Below are 18,526 nucleotides of genomic sequence, written 5' to 3'. Positions count from 1 at the left end.
CTTCCCACCCCCCACGAAGAACCTATTTAAACTGCGTGTCAAACCAGGCTCCCTTCGGATGGTCGGAATTGGCAGACTCCTGGGCCAAGTGAAGTTCCTAGATCACTTGCCAAGTGCATGACTTCGAGTTGTCCCTCGACACAGCAGCCAACAGTGTGAATTGAAAGGGTAGATGGGGGGAGAGCACAAAACTATTAGGACATGTCTGGCCATAACCACTGAAGAGGACAGAAGTCTAGAAGTGGGTATAGACACCATCATTCCAGAGAGGAGCAAGCAGAGACCCGGAGATTCGCTTCACTGACTTACACAGGGAACATAACAGAACCAGGACAAGAAAATGGGCCCTCCATTTAATGGATGCAGGACTTTATTAGTACTATTTACAACAGTAGCAATAAAATGGTCAGGCATGTTCTATGAAATTATTCGATTTTACCAGTGAGCAGAGCCCTCTATCTACTTTATATAGCTCATTTCACCCTCACAACAACCCTGTGAAATTGATACTACTATTACTTCCCCTGTATAGGTAAGGAAATAGGCTCAGAGAGGTTAAGTAACTTGCCTGTGGTCACACAGCTAGTAGGTTCGAGTGCCAATTTAATTTAAAGTCCTTTTCCTTCACCTCCAGAGCCCATATCCTTGGGTTTTACAGTGTTTCCTTTCTCACCTCCCAGACTCAGCTGCACAGATGTGGGATTTGAACTGTTTTTGGTCCAATCCTGAGTCTGAACGCTTCCCTGGGGGATGGGCTCTGTTGGGTGCATGTGGATGAAGTCCAGCTTCTTGGATTCTGCCGTTAACTCTGCTTGGATTGTAATTCTTACCACAATGCCCCAGAAAGCTACTGACCAAAGGGACAAACTTGAGAAGATGAGCAAATGGATTCGGGGAGACTGGGTCAAGCAAGGAGAACGTGGGCTTAGAGTCAAAGAGAGCCAAGAGGCAAACGCCAGCTTTGCTGTCCAGCAGCAAGGAACTTGACCCTTCTGAGCCTCCCCAAACACAGGCTTCAATCTCAGTCAGGTCCCCTAAACAAGTCCCCAAACCTCTTCTCTGAAGGTCCCCCTTCTAACATACCCATCCTCTTCATCTTAGGTGATAATCCTGTCTTCTAAGTCATGGGAGAAACTGAGGACCATGGGTCCTCAACTTGGATGGATGGCCCTCAATTTCCTGCACCCTCCCTGCACCTGCGTAGTCATCTTGACCTTAACCTCCTTCCTTCTGTGCATCAGCAAACAGGTGTTCTCCATGGAAGACTTCCCTTCCCCTCCTGCACTGAACCCTCATTCCCCATCCCTTCGCACATTTCTGTCCACTCTGTGCCTACAGCTTCTCTCAATATTAATCAAAGCTCCTATGATTAGGGGATGCCTGGGTGGCTCAGTCGGTTAACGGTCTGCCTTTGGCTTAGATCATGATCCTGGGGTCCTGGGATCAAGTCCCGCATTAGGCTTCCTGCTTGGCAGGCAGTCTGCTTCTCCCTCTTTCTCTACCCCTGCTCCTGCTCTCGCTCTCTTTCTATCTCAAAAAAAAGCTCCTATGGTTACAGATCAGAGCCCTGACTTTTAAAGAACAACAAAAAAACTTCTCAGGTAGTCACTTGTGGCTGCATCCAAAGTCTCAAAGAACGACAGAAGGAATCCATCTCCCTGTGTCCCCTGGAATAGCTTTCCTCTCTGTTGACTTCATTCTTCATTCTCAGAAAGCTTTCCTGGGCACATTTCTGCTCCAGAATTACATCCTGTAATCTTAGCAACTTCTACCCCCCACCCCCAAAGAGCTTCCTTTTCCTAAAATTCCCAGCAGCCCGGAACTCAGGCTCATTGGAAGATTTGGGACCACATGCCCATCTCTAAAGCAATTGCTGTGCCCGGGGATAGAACATGCTGATTGGCCAGGCCTGGCCCCATCCACACCTGACATCTGGAGAGAGGAGAAGGGGTGGGTCCTCCAAGGAAAACCAAGCCGCTACACCCAGAAAAAGAGGGAATGCTTGCTGAGGACACAAGACCAGCAGATGTCCACCCCGACTTTCCTGGTTCATCCTCCTCGGCCCATAAACATGCTACGTCTTCCTCCTCTTAAAAATCCCTTCCCTTAAACCTGCGTCCACTTGCTACTCTGTTCTTTCTTCAGTTTGGTGCAATCTGGCTTCTGCCCCCACCACTCTGTGTTGACATTTCTCTCATGGAGTCGTCAATAACCTCAGGGTAACCTCCTCCTGTAGACTTGCCTTCTCTTTCTTGACCTCATGATATTATTCAGTATTCTGATCTTCCCTCCTTAAAACACACACACACACACACACACACACACACCCCAAAAAAAATACCTGAAAAAGTGAAATATGCAAGCAGTGTTGAAAACTACACAGTGAAGCTAAGTCCCTCCCACCCACCCTTGCCCCTCAGCTAGGCTGCTTGGTTCTCCTTCCCAGAGCTACTCAGGGCTGCCTGGTTCTGGCGTGACCATCTAGACGGGCTGTGAGCAAGCACGGAAATATCCCACATTGCACGCAAGGATGCTAGCCTGCCGTGTTCGATTTCTGTGCCTTGCTTTACCCCCTTCCATCTGGCAGAGTGTTTTCTACCAGTGCTTCCAGATCTACTCATTCTTTAATAGCTTCCTGGTTTCCTATGTATATAGCTGTAGGATAAATTCAGAGTTTCCCCGTCCACTCTTTTTATGCCCCTCTTCTTTCTCATTTGTATGGCACCGAGCTCACTGATTGTCCAGAAATACCAACTCTGTGAAAACCCTGATGCCATGATGTCGAGATGTGTGCGTGACCCAGAAAGGGAAAGAATAATGTTCATTTCTTGTTTATTTACAAGTGCAGTTTCTTAAAAACAACACAAAAGCCTCCCCCTCGCCCAGCGCTGCCCTCCTAGGGTATGAAGAACTACAACTTGGAGGTGGTATTTGAATCTGCGTTAAAATGTCTTCACAAGGGGCACCCAGGTGGCTCAGTCAGTTGAACATGGGACTCTTGTTTTCGCCTGGGGTTCCTGGGATCAAGCCCTTTTGTGGGGCTCTGGGCTCAGCGGGGAGTCTGCTGGAGATTCTCTCCCTCTGCCTCTCACACCACTCTCTCTCTCTTTCTCTCTCTCTCTCAAATAAATAAATCTTTAAAATAAAAAAATGTCTTCCCAAGGCAGTGGTGGGGGGGTGGAAATGTGTCCCTTTTGTCCCCAGGCAGACATCTGTCCCTCCCTTCTAACCAGGAGCCCCAGTTATGGCCTGGGATCACCTTGAGGCTCCCTCCCATATCCCACCAGCCTTGGCGGCAAAGATTTCAGTTGGTGTTTGAAGTGTCTGTACCTGTCTGGGCAATATCTCAGGAGGGCTTGGGGTGTAGGCAAGGCCCGCAGGACCTGTCTGTAGCCAGAGGAGGGCCACAGCTATCAGACTAGCTCACTGGACAGGGCTGGCTCTGTCCACACCCCCACGGCGGCTACCACGTCACATGTATTCTGTGCATTTTATCAAGTCACCCTCACCACACGCTACAAGATAGGTTCATTTGATGTAACAAAAAGTTTGCTTAGGGGTTGTATAACTGCTTAAAGGTCGTATAGGTGGGGATTGATGGTGCTGGGAAAGGTACCCAGGTCAGCATTTAAGTTCGTGCCACATGATCAGATGTAATTCGTAAGGCACTGATTCTTTGGAATCAAGCAGACCCAACTCTGAATCTCGGCTCCCCTCCTTTACCCTCCATGACCCTGACCAAGTTGTTAACTTCCCCAATTATCTGCTAGGTGGAGATAATCCTTTTCCTGCCTGTCTCACAAACCTGTGAGAATCAAAGCTATAAAAACATAAGTAAATAGGGGCGCCTGGGTGGCACAGCGGTTAAGCGTCTGCCTTCGGCTCAGGGCGTGATCCTGGCGTTATGGGATCGAAGCCCCACATCAGGCTCCTCCGCTACGAGCCTGCTTCTTCCCCTCCCACTCCCCCTGCTTGTGTTCCCTCTCTCGCTGGCTGTCTCTATCTCTGTCAAGTAAATAAATAAAATCTTTAAAAAAAACCAAAAAAAAAAAACATAAGCAAATAAAGGGGGTGATTGTTATTTGAGGACTAGTCTCTTTGAAGCCAACGACGTGGGTTTAGGATGAATGGTGCAGAATAGATAAGGAAAATATGACACTTTGTTCACACGGGTGTATTTCATCTCGTTTCTTAAAAGCAGGCTAAAGAACAAAGGAATGATTCCATACTTTGTTTAAAGAGAAACAAACATCCCTCTGTCTATTCATCCAGTTATGCAGGACACACACCAAAATGTTACATAAGGAAGGTATCGAGGTGGTGAGATAACAGAGGGCTTGGTTGATGATTTCCCTGGGTGCTTTTGAACAATGTGTTTGTTTCGGCAAGAAATGTACAAGGCTAATGGAAGAGTCTAGATCATTGTCAGATTTGGGATCAAGTCATAGTGAGGCACTTAAATTCGCTAAACCCCTTCCTCATTGTACAGCAAAGACATCATGGATTAAATGAGATAATCTTCTTGAAGCCCTTAACACAATATCTGGCCAATAATATGCACTTAATATACACAGCCATCCGTCTAGCTGACAATATTGAGTGCCTACTGTGTGCCAGAGCCTGTGCTGAGCCCCGGGAAGCCCATGGTGTGACTTCAGCTCTCGGCGGGCCTTACTGTCTAGATGGGACTCTAGTTCCCCGACAGAGAAGCACAGAAATAAACATGTCATTTAGATCGGGCTCTTTGGATAGTTTACTTCCTGTGCAGGAAGGGAGAGGGATGCTCTGAGGGAGAATAACAGGAGGGGAGGATTACTTTGTCTGGAGGTGATCCCGGACAGCTTCTCTGAGAAGATGGCATTTAGACCGAAATCTGGAAGGAAAACAAGGCATGGCATCTTATTTTTAGATAAAACAAAACAAAACATGAAACTTGCTACCCAGCAAGCCCCCTCTCTTGCTGACTTCTTCTAACTAAGCAGACACAGGAAATCAAATGCCCTGACTGTGAGGAATCTTCACCCAGTCACAGGAACGGGGGCTTTCATCTTTCTTTTCTTTCTCCACTGCATCTTGTCTGACTCTGCTCCAGAGAGAAACCTTGGTCCACAAACGACTTCCCAAAGTGATCCAACCTGTGTACAGCTCTGTGCTCAGCTGACTGCTTCTCCCTGGGTGGGTCCCTCCTGTGTTGTCCTGCTGTGGACGACAGTCTGTCAGGCATGAAAGGGACCCGGAATTTCATTGAATTTGCACATTTAGAAAAGAAGAAAAAGATTATTTTTTTAAGAGATTTTATTTATTTGAGAGAGAGGAGAGAGAGCACGAGGAGGGGGCGACGCAGAGGGAGAGAGAGAAGCAGACTCCCGCTGAGCAGGGAGCCCCACTCGGGGCTCAATCCTAGGATCTGAGCCTAAGGCAGACGCTTAACCGACTGAGCCACCCAGGCGCCCCAAGAAAAAGACTCTTTTGTCTTTTTACCTAGGCTGTGTGGCTTGGGTATATATGTTCACTGTGACCTTCTAGTTTGGGTTCCCGAAGATCCCCTGCTGTCTTGACGGAGGCCAGGCAGGAAACTCCCCTGTGCCATCAGCCTCCCGTCATCAAGCCTGGTTAAGCAATATGGGGTGGGCTCTTATCCTCTTCTCCAGCATCTTGCTCTGTCCCTACCCTCTTTTCACCTCCTTGTCCTCCCTGGGCAATTTCCTTTCCTCCTCCAAAGAAGCGGTGTCTTTCTTTCTGGTCACGCTCAGCTTAGATGTCACTTCCTCCAGGAAGTCTTCCTGGCCCTTCTTAGGTTCCTCACTCCTGTGCTCCGTGGCCTCAGTAGTCACATGGTACCATGCAGTGGCCTGTGCGTGCATCTGTCTACTCTGCTAAACCGCAAGCTCCATGATGACCAGGACAGGGACCTCTTGTGTGTCATTGTATTTCCGGTGCCCAGCACACCCACCCAGGCAGAAGAAGCACCTTAGCACCCAAATAGCAGTAGCTCCCTCATTTAAAGTAGCTCTGGGGGGGTTTCTTCTTATTAAAAAAAATCTGTTATTTAGATTTTCAAAAACACAACCAAGCAGAAAAGATAAAGGAGGAGATGAAGCAATCTGTAACTTGTGCAATCTTTATAAGCATATATAGGACCTGCAGTACCTGTGAGCCTACACATTTGTGTGTATAATTTATAGCATGGGAACACATTGTATACAGTTAGTAATTCTATGTAACTATGTCACTTACTGTTCTTCTAAATCTCCTTTTAATTTTTAAAGGTGTTTTGCTTGGTAACACATCAGAGAGGTATATTGTTATTTATTTAACTTTTTCCCCTATTGGTGGATAGTGGATGTCAACTCCCCCCCCCCGGAAAAATTTTTTGATAAACATCTGTATCTTGGTGGGATAAACCCAGGAGTATAGAGGAGGGGTCCAGGGAAAGGTTCCTGGAGCAAGTGACATCTGTCTGGAGACAAAAAGGATGCGTAGGAAATGCCCTGGTGGGAAGGGTGGGAGGCAGGTGTTCCTGGCAGAGGAGGCAGTTCATTGCAAAGGCTGGGAGGTGACAGAGTGCATAAGTGTCCTGGGACACCTGGGGACCAGAGTACAGCTAGAAGGTGTTTTGGGGGTGGGAGAGTGGGCAGTGAGGAGCTAGTGACCAGGTGACCAGGGCCAAGTCCGAAAGGGCCCTGTAAGCCATGCTAAGGAGCGTGGGCCCTGGGCAATGGGGAGCATTGCAGAGAAGTGACATATCCAGGTTGGCGTCTGAAAGATCCCCGTGGCTGCTATGACTAAGCCAGCTCCACATTCGACAGCTAGACTCGGAGCTGTTATTAACACAATGAAACAGAAATTAGAAAGAAGAGAAGAAGGGGGAAGAAAAAGAGCTCACATGTAACAGCTCACAGATAAGCTTTTCAAACTGTCTAGGTTCTCAGATTCGGAGGCGCAATTGAACAAGTCAAAATCCTCACTCCCCTCTCCCACCCTGGGAAGAGGTGCCGTGTGATTTCAATAACCGAACGGGTGTGGGTCCCCATCACTGTTGTGGGAGCTCCAGTGGTGTGCCCTGATGACGAGGGGGTGGGGTTTCTTCCAGGAGCTAAGTGAGGCTCAGTACCCACCCAGGACCGCCAGAGAAGCAGGTGTGGTCCACGCCGCGTGTGTCACTCGATCCCAGCCGCAGAGCTGCCCATTCTCCAAGGACATGGCAGGTGCAGAGCTGATCCGGGCTGTGCCTCCCAAGGGCTGACGTCTCCATTTAGGGAGTGCTCCTGAAGCTAATGGGCAGTGACAGCTCCATTTGAAAAACACGGAAACACTTACGGAGGCTGTGATCTGCCAGCCCCGTAAGCTGCTGATTAGCAGGAAAATCACGCTCCCGCTGCATTGCGCCCCCTTGGTTAACCCCTGCTTTGCATCTCCTCCCTGCTATCTCACTCAAAGATTTCATTGTTCTCCAAGGCGTGGGGGGGGGGGGGGGACGACAGTGAGGCAGGGGAGGGGGAGAGGCTCAGAGCTGCCAGGAGCCGCTTCTCGGTCTCCTATCACAGCCTCTGGGGAGGCCCCAGCCAAGCAGCAGCCTTCCGGTGTGCATGGGAAATTGATGGTTTTTAAAGAAAAACGGCCCCCAAAGACTCCAGGTCTCCACTCACATGCTTCCCACGCTGGCTGGTTTGGGTCCCAGCACTCAAGCCAAAGAGGAACACACACAGGTGTGCCTTATACTGTGCTGGCTCACTCCCAACCATCAGTCCCTGGCTCCGGCCCCTCTGGGTTGTGTCCACCACCGCCCCTCAGCCCTGTCCCCCGTCTCTCTGCGCCAGATGATGACAGCCGGCTTCTAGCTTCCCCAGGGCCTCTGCCATCAGTCTAACTGCCGGCCCTTTTCAGTCCCCACACCCTCAACATCCTCACTGGATGCTCGGACTATCAAACAAGAAAGCAAGTGCCCGATGGCCCCCTGAAGGCACTCTACCCCGAGTGTCCCCCACTTGCCACAGAGCTCAGGCACAAAGTTGTGGGGTCACCGACAGACACTCTCTTCCTAGAATACCCCACTTCTGACCCATCAGCACATCTTGCCACCTCTCCCCTCAGTCCAGATGCACCTTTCCGTCTCCCCCAAGGGCACCTTCCTCTGAGCCACCATCCTCTCTCACCTCCGGCCCCTCGCCCATCTGTCATCTTCGTATCCAGAAACCCTAGTCAGAGCACGCCAGGTGCGCAGAACCCTCCAGCGACTTCTCACCGGGCAGAGATGGAAACCCTCTGTCCTCCCTTGGCCAGCAAGGCCCACGATCTGGGCCCTGGCCCCCTCTCTCGCCCCTCTCACCCCTTTGTGTCTCGGTCACCGCTCTGGCCACACTGGCCTCACCACTGTCGGGTGACTCGGCCACGCAAGTGTGCCCGTCTCTGGGCCTTTTTGCAAATGCACTTCCCTCCGCCTGAATGCTGTTCCTCCAGATATTCAAATGGCTCCAAGTTCATCTCCTCAGAGCTGACCACTTGATCAAAAATGGCATTCTCTTCACTCTGTATCCCTGGCCTTACTTTGTTTTTTTTAATACCACTTGCCTCCCCGCCTGGCATTAACACAACTATGCACATTTACAGTTCCACTTCTATTTGTGTGTTTGTTGCCTTTCTTCCCCAGTAGAGCGCAAGTTCCACAAGGCATGGATTTGGTATAACTTACTCTTAGCACAGGGCCTGGCACATAGTAGGTACTCAATAAATATTTCTCAAGTAAAAAAGAAGATGCAAAAAAAATGAAAGAATATGGACGGTGATCCTGACCACACTGTGTTGAGGGCCCATCCTTTTATGGGCAGAAGTTTTCCCCTACCAGCGAGCAGAGCAGACTCCAAGTCTTGATTGTATGGCAGGCAGGCGGTGGGGGGGGGGGGTCACTTCTCGTTTCCTGAGACCCAAAGCAAAGATATCAACATGGCTGAAAAGAATTGTCCCAAACAGGAGCAGAGCAAAGTTTTGAGGCCCTCTGGGAGCTGAGTCCTTTGCACGCACACACACACACACCCAGTGCCTGCTTCCCTTGACTGTGGGGCTTGAAAGAGCAAAGGGGGAGGGCGCAAGCCTTGCCTTTCTCAACTCACGTTCCCTCTGCCCATGGCTCAAACTCCGTGACAGCTCTTCATCTTCTCATCCTTTCATCCTTGGCCCATTTTCCATGACTTTCCTGATTGACCCCTCAGAGATATTTCAGCTCCAGCAGCCCCTCTCCCTGGATTCTCACAGTCCCCAGCCTGTCTGACGGTGCCCCCTCCTGGGTCTCCTCTTCCCAATCTTGGTTTTAGGGGCAATTTTCTCACTGGCAAATGGAAATCAGATCCCCACCTCTCAGGGCGGTTGTGTGAAGCAAAATGTGATGTATGTGAAATGCTGAGCAAATGCCAGTTGCCTGGAAACTGCTCAGTGGTTTTTATTACTATTATTATTATCTTTCTTCCACTTTCCATGTTCTATCCTTTCAATTTTTTTTTTTTTTTAAAGACCTCTCTCCTGAGCTCCAGAATCTTTACTTCTAACCTGCTCAGGTCATCTCCTGGAAGCTCCCTGGTCCCTCAGAGTCATCGTGTCCCAACAGAAATAGCCAACTTTCTGAATTTTCCCACTTTCTCTGTCTCTGGGGTTGACGCAAGCACATTCTCACTGTCCTTCAAACCAGAGACCTCTTCATCCCCATCCTTCGCTCCTCCTCTCTCCCTTCCCAGCCCCACCTCACTTCATCCTGTCCTCCTCAGCCTGTGAACCATTCATGTAGAATGGAGCCAGGGGCTTGGGCTCTGACGTCAGAGCACTGTGACTAGCTATGCTATTCGGTGGCTATGTGACCTCGAACAAATGACATCTCCCTGGCCTTGGTTTCCTCATCTGTCCAGTAGGGATAATGCCCCCATCATTGGGTCATTGGGAGGATGAAACAAGATAATGCAGGGAGAGTATACTGGGGGAGCTGGCATGTAGCAAAGGTATAATGCGTATTAGCTGCCGTAGCTGCTAGTACTACTACTGTTCCATCGTTAGCTTACGGTTACCTGCTGTAGACACTGTGTTTCAGATACTTCGAGGTCTGTGCACATGTTTGCCGGTGAAAACCTAAGAATACTAGATTTAGTGCCTGAGTGTCTTCTCACTGGGTGGCAAGTTGTGTGTGCAGGCGTGTACAGACCTGCATACGTGTGCGTGTGCATGCGCAGACACACGTTACAGCTCTGCCTCAGACCAAGACCCTTGCGTACAGAAGGACCCCAGGATGGGTGAGAAATGATGATGGTTTCCTCTCTAGAACCCAACTGCCCCACCAAGCACTGGCTTCTGTCTCATCCCACACCGTCCACTTCCATTTGGAGAGAGAGTGGCTGAGTTGGCCTGATGGCCCCTTGTGATTAAGGGTCAAGGACTTATACAAGCAACTGGGGCCTCATGGGCGACCAGCCATTGCAGACACCAAACCCAGGTCTTAGATCTGTGTCCACTGACTAGAGTTTGTAAACTTCTGTGTCTCTGGGGCCGGCCACGTTCATTGTTCCTGACCAACAGCCAGAGGAAAGCACTTTGAGGGATCCACTACTAAATAATGGGATCTCCCAGGTGACATATGATGGGTTCATTACTTTGCATCTGGTGGCACACGAAACATCGCCGGTACCTTAATCCCATCTCTTTCAGCAGGTGGGCTTGCCTGACTCCTTGGGGTCGGGGATGGGGGGAGGGGACACGCCACATGCCACCAGCCCCACCATCTCATGCCTTTGCCATGCAGCTCCTGACTGCCCAGAGGACACCAGGGGCAGCTCACGAGCCCTAGAAACTACAAGTCGGGAGCCCCAGGTCATGTGCCAAAGGTCATGAGAATTTTGCATTTTATGTTGCTCTCATTTCTGATCATTGAAACAACCTCTCTCTGAGGCAGGGGAGCAAGCCACGCCCCATTTTATTTGGTTCTGTTTTGTTTGAGTTTTTGGTTTTGGTTTTGTGTTTTTTTTTTTTTTCCACCTACCACAAGTTCTTTTCTTCCCCTCTCATAGTGTGGGCGAAATGCTGAAAACTTCGACCGGTTTTTCACCCGCCATCCACCAGTCCTAACACCTCCCGACCAGGAAGTCATCAGGAATATTGACCAGTCAGAATTCGAAGGATTTTCCTTTGTTAACTCTGAATTTTTAAAACCTGAAGTCAAGAGCTAAGTAGATGTGTAGACCTCCGTCCTTCATTTCTGTCATTCGAGCTCAACGGCTGTTGTGGTGACACCTCTTCTTTCCATTGCCACGTCGCATCCATGTTTTATTTGCTGATGAGACTAGAGTGACCATGTTTCAGAAACCAAATGTCCTCAGGTAGTTTGGAACATCTCTGTGAGATGGGATGATGTGGACGGCACTTCGAAAATGCTGCTGCGTAACGAGCACATCAGCAGCCATCCTCTTGCCGTTGACTTTCCCCAGCATGGCCGCTCCACGGATCCCGTGGGGATAGAACAATGCCTGCTTTCTCTCTTTCTTCCAACGCTCCCGTTCACATGTTTCCCAACTCCAGGCATCCAGTCTAGATTGTTCCTACCAAATGAGTGGATCACCGGATGCTAGCAGCATTCTCTCCCTTCTGGACCCGGGGCTTGGTGTGCATCCAAGTGTACGGTTGCTTTGACGTAGAGGGAATTCCTCCATTCTGCCTGGTTTGGAGGCACCATGAGCTGTGCGGTGCACAGGCTAAAAATAAAATCGCATTTGTGATTTTTTAGACTCAAAGTTAAGGATATGATCTCAGCCTTTTTAAAACGCCAAGAGGGTGCCTTGAGACAGTCTCAATCTAAAAGGACCTCAAGGGGTCAGTCAAAAGGCAACCGGCTTGGGCGCCACCTCCATGCTATAATTTCTGATACTCTCTGTCCCTGATCACCTTCATCCTCAAACTCCTTGCAAAGGGCATTTGGCATCACCCCCTGAAAATACATGGTCACTCTAGCCAGGTCCCAGAGGACCATGGTTTTACATTACATTTCAAATTTTATTTGCTTTGGGGTTTTATTTCTGTTGTTGTTCAAGTGCAAAAAGAAAAAAAAAAACTCACTTTGTTACACATGCTTCGAAATCTGTGTCCAACTGTTATTAACCACAATGACCCACTTTGATTTGTCAAGAAGGCGGCCCTGGAGCCTAGCAGACCCATGCCCGCGCGGATGGGATTTGTCTAGGTTTGTTGCTGGCTTTGGAAAGCTAATTAAGCGCTCTGAGAAAGACGCCATTTCTTGAAACGTAGACGGTTGTATTCTTCACTTTGATGTTGTTTTGCAAGATGTTTGTGGAAATGTCCATTTGTATCTGGATATCTGTTATGTGCCATTTTTTTTCTAGCATCGAGATACAATAAAAGAGAAAGAAAGAAAAGAAAAGAAGAAATGCTATTTCAAGAAAAAACAACTGTCTTTGAAAAATGTGGACCCAAACTGCCAAGCGGGCCTCCTGAGCCTTCAGGACAGAAAGGAACTAAACCCAGAGCTTAACCTCAGCCCCGGGTTCCGCCGGTCTGAGAGTCTGGGGACCCTGTTCAGGGACTCCTGGCAGCCTGTAATGGGATGGGATGAGCTGGCCGGGGCTTCCAACGATACTGGAGGTCAAGGCCAGAGTCAAGTTTAGGGGCCAGCTAGGAGCATGGCTGGGGCTCTTGATTTTCTTATCAAAATCACCACTCCTCCCAGCTTGGACTAAATATTCTTTCTTGCAAGCAGCTTTGTGAGCCCCCAGAAGCCAAGGAAACCCCTTGGATGGGAGAAATCCCGTTTCTGCCCAAGCGAGTGAGGACAGCAGGTGGTACCCCCTCCTTGCCTACTGCCTCCTTCTATTCCCAGGCAGCCCTACAGAGAATTCTTATCACAAGTTGAGTGATTTGCAGGATGCCAGAGCTTCCAAGAGGCCATCAGGAGAACTTTACAAACTTGACAAATGTTCTTGAAGAAACACTTCTCATCTTTAAGAAACCCATGATTGGGATTTCCATACAGGCAGAGGCCCCTGGCTCACTCCTGTCTGCCTTCCACTTCTCCATCATGGTAGCAATATAGACCCCATGTGGGGCAAACCCCAAGTCCCAGCTGACAAGCTCAGGAAGTTAGAGAAGGAGGGAAATCGGGGCAGAAGTCTCCTCCCCCCATTTTCTTGTTGGGGACACTGGCATCTGGAGAGAGGAAGTGACTTGCCCAAGGTCAGCCAGCTGGGGCACAGACCCAGGTTCCCTGACTCAGTGCAGGACTCTTTCTGCTTTATAGCTGGCGTCTCTGAGCCATGCCCGCCAACAGGCAGGTTATTTGAGGTCCTTTGTCTGACCATTGGGTCACCAGGTCTTTCCTTGGACCTGCTCTCTCAGGAAGATAAAAACCATGGAGAAGCATTGGGCCATTGACAGATTATTTGAGACAACGTTAGAGAACACTGAGAGATAGGTAGGTAGATAGCCAGCTAGACCTAGATGGATAGATAGATGGATGGATAGATGGATAGATAGGAAGAATATATTGTATATACACACCGCACATTTGCCAAATTTCTGTTGTCATTTTTTTCAAAAGTTGAATCATTTGCAGAAAGAGGTACTCAAGCCAAAGTCTCTGTTCCCCCAACACACCTTGCTGAGGGTTGGCCTGCGAAGGCTTCTGTGCAAATGAGGGATCCTTGGTCAGAATTCCCCACAATTTCCTTTTCCATCATCATTTCAAGTCCAAAGGAGACCTATGAGTATCTCCAGGCCATACTTTGCAAGTTTATCCAGGAAGAAGGATTTTCCACTCCTCTGCACAGTCATCCCCATATTCCATTCCCCATTCATTCATCCAGGAAGCATTCATTGAGCACCGACTGTGTGCCAGGCTCTCTGTTGGGTTCCAGGAGCACAGTGGGGAACCCCAAAGATGCAATTCAGGGCAGCAGCTGTTAAGTAATTAAAAGCATGATGTGATGTAGAGATAAGCAGTCTCTGAGTTAGTCAGGGGAGGATGCTTACAAGAAAGAAAAAGTCATCAGAAGTCTTCAGGGCACCTCTTTCTCTCTGTAGACCACAGTTTGAGGCTGAAGGAGGAAATGCAGCAGTGCCCCCTTGGCCGAGATTTCTGGAACAATCCTTGAATGTGATGGGTGGGGAAGGACAGGAGTTAGATGGCAGCTGGGGTGGGTTTCCTTCTGGAAGGCCAAAGGCACAGTCTCCATGCTCAAACAGACCATAGAATCACCAAGATTTGAGCAGAGATGGGTACTCATATGGAGAGAGGGAATTGGTTTTACAGCTCAGTTCTGAGTGCTGAACCTTGCTTCCTAGAGTTTTCTCATCCAGATTCCTGCAGGCATTACCCTCTCCATCCCTCAGGGGGATCCTGTCCTGCTAGCACACTGCTCCCAGCTTGACACCACCTGGTTCTTCTAGATGAGACAAGCTAAGATTTTCCAAAAGAACTCAAATTAAGGAAGAATTATTAAAAAGAAATTAAGAAAATCCAAAGAAACCTAAACACAGCCCATGTTAGCCATGGCTAATTGTCTGCCAGGATCCAAGAATCCCTCTTGCCATTTCTTAGACTTCTCACTAACCTGCTCCTCTATTAAGAAAGGGTAGGGCCATGGTCCTGATGACCTTGGGGAATCAATAGGAGGCCAGCAGAATTAATAACCCTTTTTGGTTGAGTGATACTCTGCTCATGTGGCTTCAGATGCTATCCACCCAAAAAAGAATGGTCCCAAAAGAGAGGCCTATCCTCTCCCACCTTCTAGAGGTATAATTCAGGGTATTTCCTAAGGGGATCTGCCCACAGGACGAAATCCGTAATGGCAGATTCTGTTTGGACCTGGCTGTTTGAAGCACGAGACCTAACCGGCACAACAGATGGGGAAGAGCTCTGAAAGCTGGGGCTGGTGGTAAGAACCTCCAGGGATGCCCAGAGGCAGGGAAGACCAGATGGGGTTGATGTTCCCAGGAGAGATCTGAAAGGAGGCAACAGCCTTCCTTCTAGCCCCAAATCTACCTGGGCCCACATACAGCCCCGCAGCTCTCAGACCTTGAAGGGGCCTGACAGTTCAGTCCACACTGGGGCTCAAAGTGAACAGAGGCCAATGTGAGGGACCCAGAGAATCAACAGGAACAATTTCATTGCTTTGCTGTAGAATGGGGCCTCTGACTCAAGGACAAGGGTATGTTGGGAAAAAAGCAAGAGGAAAAGAGGCTCATCCTTAGTCAATCTCCATTCATTGATTGATTCATTCAACAAATAGTTGTGGACAGCCTGCTGTGTGCCAAGCGTTATTCTTGGCCCTGGAAATACGATAGTGAAGAAACAGGTACGGACCCTCCCCGCCTGGAGAGAGACAATAAATAAGACAATGTCTGATAGTATGTAAGTGCCATGGAGACAATTAAAAGGATGCTAAGGTATGACTTGTAGGGTCCAGGGAGGGATGCACAGGCAATAGTAAAGGAAGGGGTGATGTTTGAGCTTTTCTCTGACCCAAGGAGATAACGCAGTCCGTGCCTGGGACAGCACAGGACAGGCTGACAGCAGGCAGGACAAGATAAAGCGGAATGGACAGGGCATGGCAGGAGATGGCCCACCATCTAGAAAAGAGCTCCATCAGCATCTTGAGCCCGCTGAAGTCTGGCAACACTTACTGAAGTGTGTTCCTTATCTGCCCCCCCCACCCCACCTCACTCCCACACCCCAGCACATACAACGCAACTAAGTAGCAACTCCATAGGGACATTTTACCTATCTCAAGGGACAGCCTGAAAGAAGGAATTCTTGTGGGAGGTATTTGGCAAAGGAGAGTGAGCCCAGCAATGAGAAACCCTAACCAGTCATCACCCGTTAGGAGCAAAACCTAAGGCATGAATGACAATTGATGGGACTCCAGCAAATCAGTCAATACTCCCTGAGCCTCCCCCTCTTTACAATCTGACCCAGCTCTGGCTTCAGTGAGGCAGACCCAGGTGTTCTCCTTGGCGATCCTGTAATAAACCAGCCATCAGGCTGTCCCCCCGGCTCCTTCTCCAGTCAGAGGGACTGAGGTGAGCCCTAATTAAGAGCGATGTGGTCATGTAAAGATCACTACCCCCCTGTGCAACCTTGGGCAAGTCACTGTATCTTCCTGCACCCGTTTTCTCCTATGTCAAACCATGGGGGAGTGAGGACTCCAGCTGCTCCTGCCCCCAGGTGGGTGGTGAGGTTGGGAAGGAACGAGAGCCTGCGGGACCCTGAGCAGGTGAGAACATCATACAGACGTGAGGTGTGTTTATTCGCCCACACTGTGCCGTTCCCTGGAAAAGGTTGCCCCAAACTGTAGTTAGTAACCTGGGATGAATGCCCCCCCCAACCCAAAAAAAGAAATGTCAGGCTAACCAGGAGAAAAAAATTTTTGTTTTAAGGCTGCCCTTACAGACCTTACTTTAAGCTTTGGGTTTTGTTTCTTATAGCTTGTTGACTAGATGCATGCTGTGCTGTAACCATCCTTGGAGACAGCCTGTGGCTGATGAAGACCCAAATTCTAGTCTGTGGGTGGATTTCTGAGCCTCCCTTCAAAGCCTAGTTGGCACCAGGGGATGTGGGGTGGACAGTGGTCGGCTCTTTTCATCAGGCAGCCATGTGATGTCCCCACATGCCACTCACTCCATCTTCTTGGCGACTGAGTGGTTGTGCAGCTGCTCTCCTTTTTCAAGAAAGGAGCCTCCTCGCCACAGGGGTCGCTGTTGGATGGTTTTCTCTGGGACGCTCTATCCCATGCTAATTCTATGGCATTTTACATGGTAAGAAGTAGTTTCCAGTTCAGTTCTTCTCAAAGCCAAAGACAACAGGACACACACAGACCCACAGCCCGCTTTATGACAATCCTTAAAGAAATTCAATGTTTCGTTTCCTTTCTTAGACAACCACCACCAAGTTTTCTCTCCTGAAGCCAACATACCATATGAAGTGAAAGGCAGGGGATAGTGTGAGCAAAACACCTGCTAAAGAACTCAGCACAGGGCTCTTTCTGAGTCTGCCCATGAGATGTCATCGGCTTCCCACTAACTGGCAGGTGTGGGCTGTGTTTCCTTCTTTGCTGTGTTAATGTGTTTGCTTTCCATTTGGCAGAGAGACAAGCGAGACACCTCCAACTTCGACAAAGAGTTCACCAGACAGCCTGTGGAACTCACGCCTACCGATAAACTCTTCATCATGAACTTGGACCAAAATGAATTTGCTGGCTTCTCCTATACTAACCCAGAGTTTGTCATTAATGTGTAGGTGAATGCAGACTCCATTGTCGAGCCTGGAGTGTAAGACTTCAGGCCAAGTGTATGTATCAATTCTAGTCTTCCAGGATCCATGGTGCATATGCTGGCATTCAACATGTGGACGGCTTGTCCTCGAGGGCTTTCCTTTGTACGTGTAGCTTGCTAGTTTGTTTTCTACATTTGAAAATGTTTAGTTTAGAGTAAGCGCTTTATCCAATTAGAGAGGTACACTTTTCCAAACTTCCAGAAACTCATCAAAATGAACACACAATGTCAAACCTACTGTGTCTGATACCAAAATGCTTCAGTATTTGTAATTTTTAAAGTCAGAAGCTGATGTTCCTGGTAAATGTTTTTACAGTTATTCTACCATATCTTCTTTGAATGCTAAGCATGACTGGTATTTTTAAAAATTGTGAGTAAGCTTTGCAGTTACTGTGAACTATTGTCTCTTGGAGGAAATTTTTTGTTTAAGAATTGATATGATTAAACTGAGTTAATATATGCAAACTCTCTTGTTAACGTGTCTGCTTTTAAATAGGCCCTGGTACAGGGGTTATAAACTTGAGAGCCACAGGCCGATGCGGCCAGTGGACAAGCTTTGTTGCGCGTTCTGTTTTGTCATCACAATTTTATTTCGTCATCAACATTTTAGAAAATGAGATATTTTATATAAATTCTGGGGCTTTCAGATTCACTTGAAAAAAAAACCAGCCCTGGGTCTGGTTCCCCTGTGGAAATAATTCAACGGAACTGAGAAATGGCTGTCTCCTTTAAAAGCAATGTGGGCTCGCACTCCGCCGCAGTCTCCACCGTGCTCTATTGTGTTACACTCTCTATCCACGTACCTGGCCGCTGTAGATTGGAGACTGAAACTTCTGCCATTTGAATCACCTCAATATTTTCCTGTGCCCAGAATCAGGGGATCTGTTCAGTGATCCATTCAGTGTGGTTTGTGTGTACTCAATCCTCAAGCACAAAGTGCTTAATAAAGATTTCATTCATTCCACCTGTGACAAAAGTCAGGAAGGAAGTTGCTGTCAGTACAAAGAGAACACTTTTCTTTCTCTTTTTGAAGATTGATTTATTCTAGAGACAGAGCACGTGCAGCAGGGGCAGAGGGTGAGGGAGAGAGAATCCCAAGCAGACTCCCCACTGAGCATGGAGCCTGAAGCGGGACTCGATCCCACAGCCCTGAGATCATGACCTGAGCCAAAACCAAGAGTCAGACGCTTAACCAACTGCGCCACCCAGGTGC

At 48.7% G+C, this 18,526-nt stretch overlaps 1 protein-coding gene across 2 annotated transcripts in view; it reads left to right on the top strand.

Annotated features, from left to right (window-relative positions):
• Positions 1 to 17,778, top strand: part of PRKCB (protein kinase C beta) — a 320,991-nt gene extending 303,213 nt beyond the window's left edge. The window contains exon 17 of one of the 2 annotated variants that reach the window (XM_011233995.2): positions 17,126 to 17,778. In XM_011233995.2, coding sequence (XP_011232297.2) covers positions 17,126 to 17,278 — 153 coding nt within the window. In that variant the 3' untranslated portion in view covers positions 17,279 to 17,778. Of the gene's footprint in view, positions 1 to 11,045; positions 16,361 to 17,125 lie in introns of those variants that run through there. The other variant, XM_034670243.1, reaches the window with a different exon arrangement.
• Positions 17,779 to 18,526: the final 748 nt, after the last annotated feature.

This window comes from Ailuropoda melanoleuca, chromosome 10 (assembly GCF_002007445.2).
Source record: "Ailuropoda melanoleuca isolate Jingjing chromosome 10, ASM200744v2, whole genome shotgun sequence".
Taxonomy (NCBI): domain Eukaryota; kingdom Metazoa; phylum Chordata; class Mammalia; order Carnivora; family Ursidae; genus Ailuropoda; species Ailuropoda melanoleuca.
Note: the sequence above shows the minus strand (reverse complement) of the source record. Positions and strands in the feature narration are given on the sequence as shown.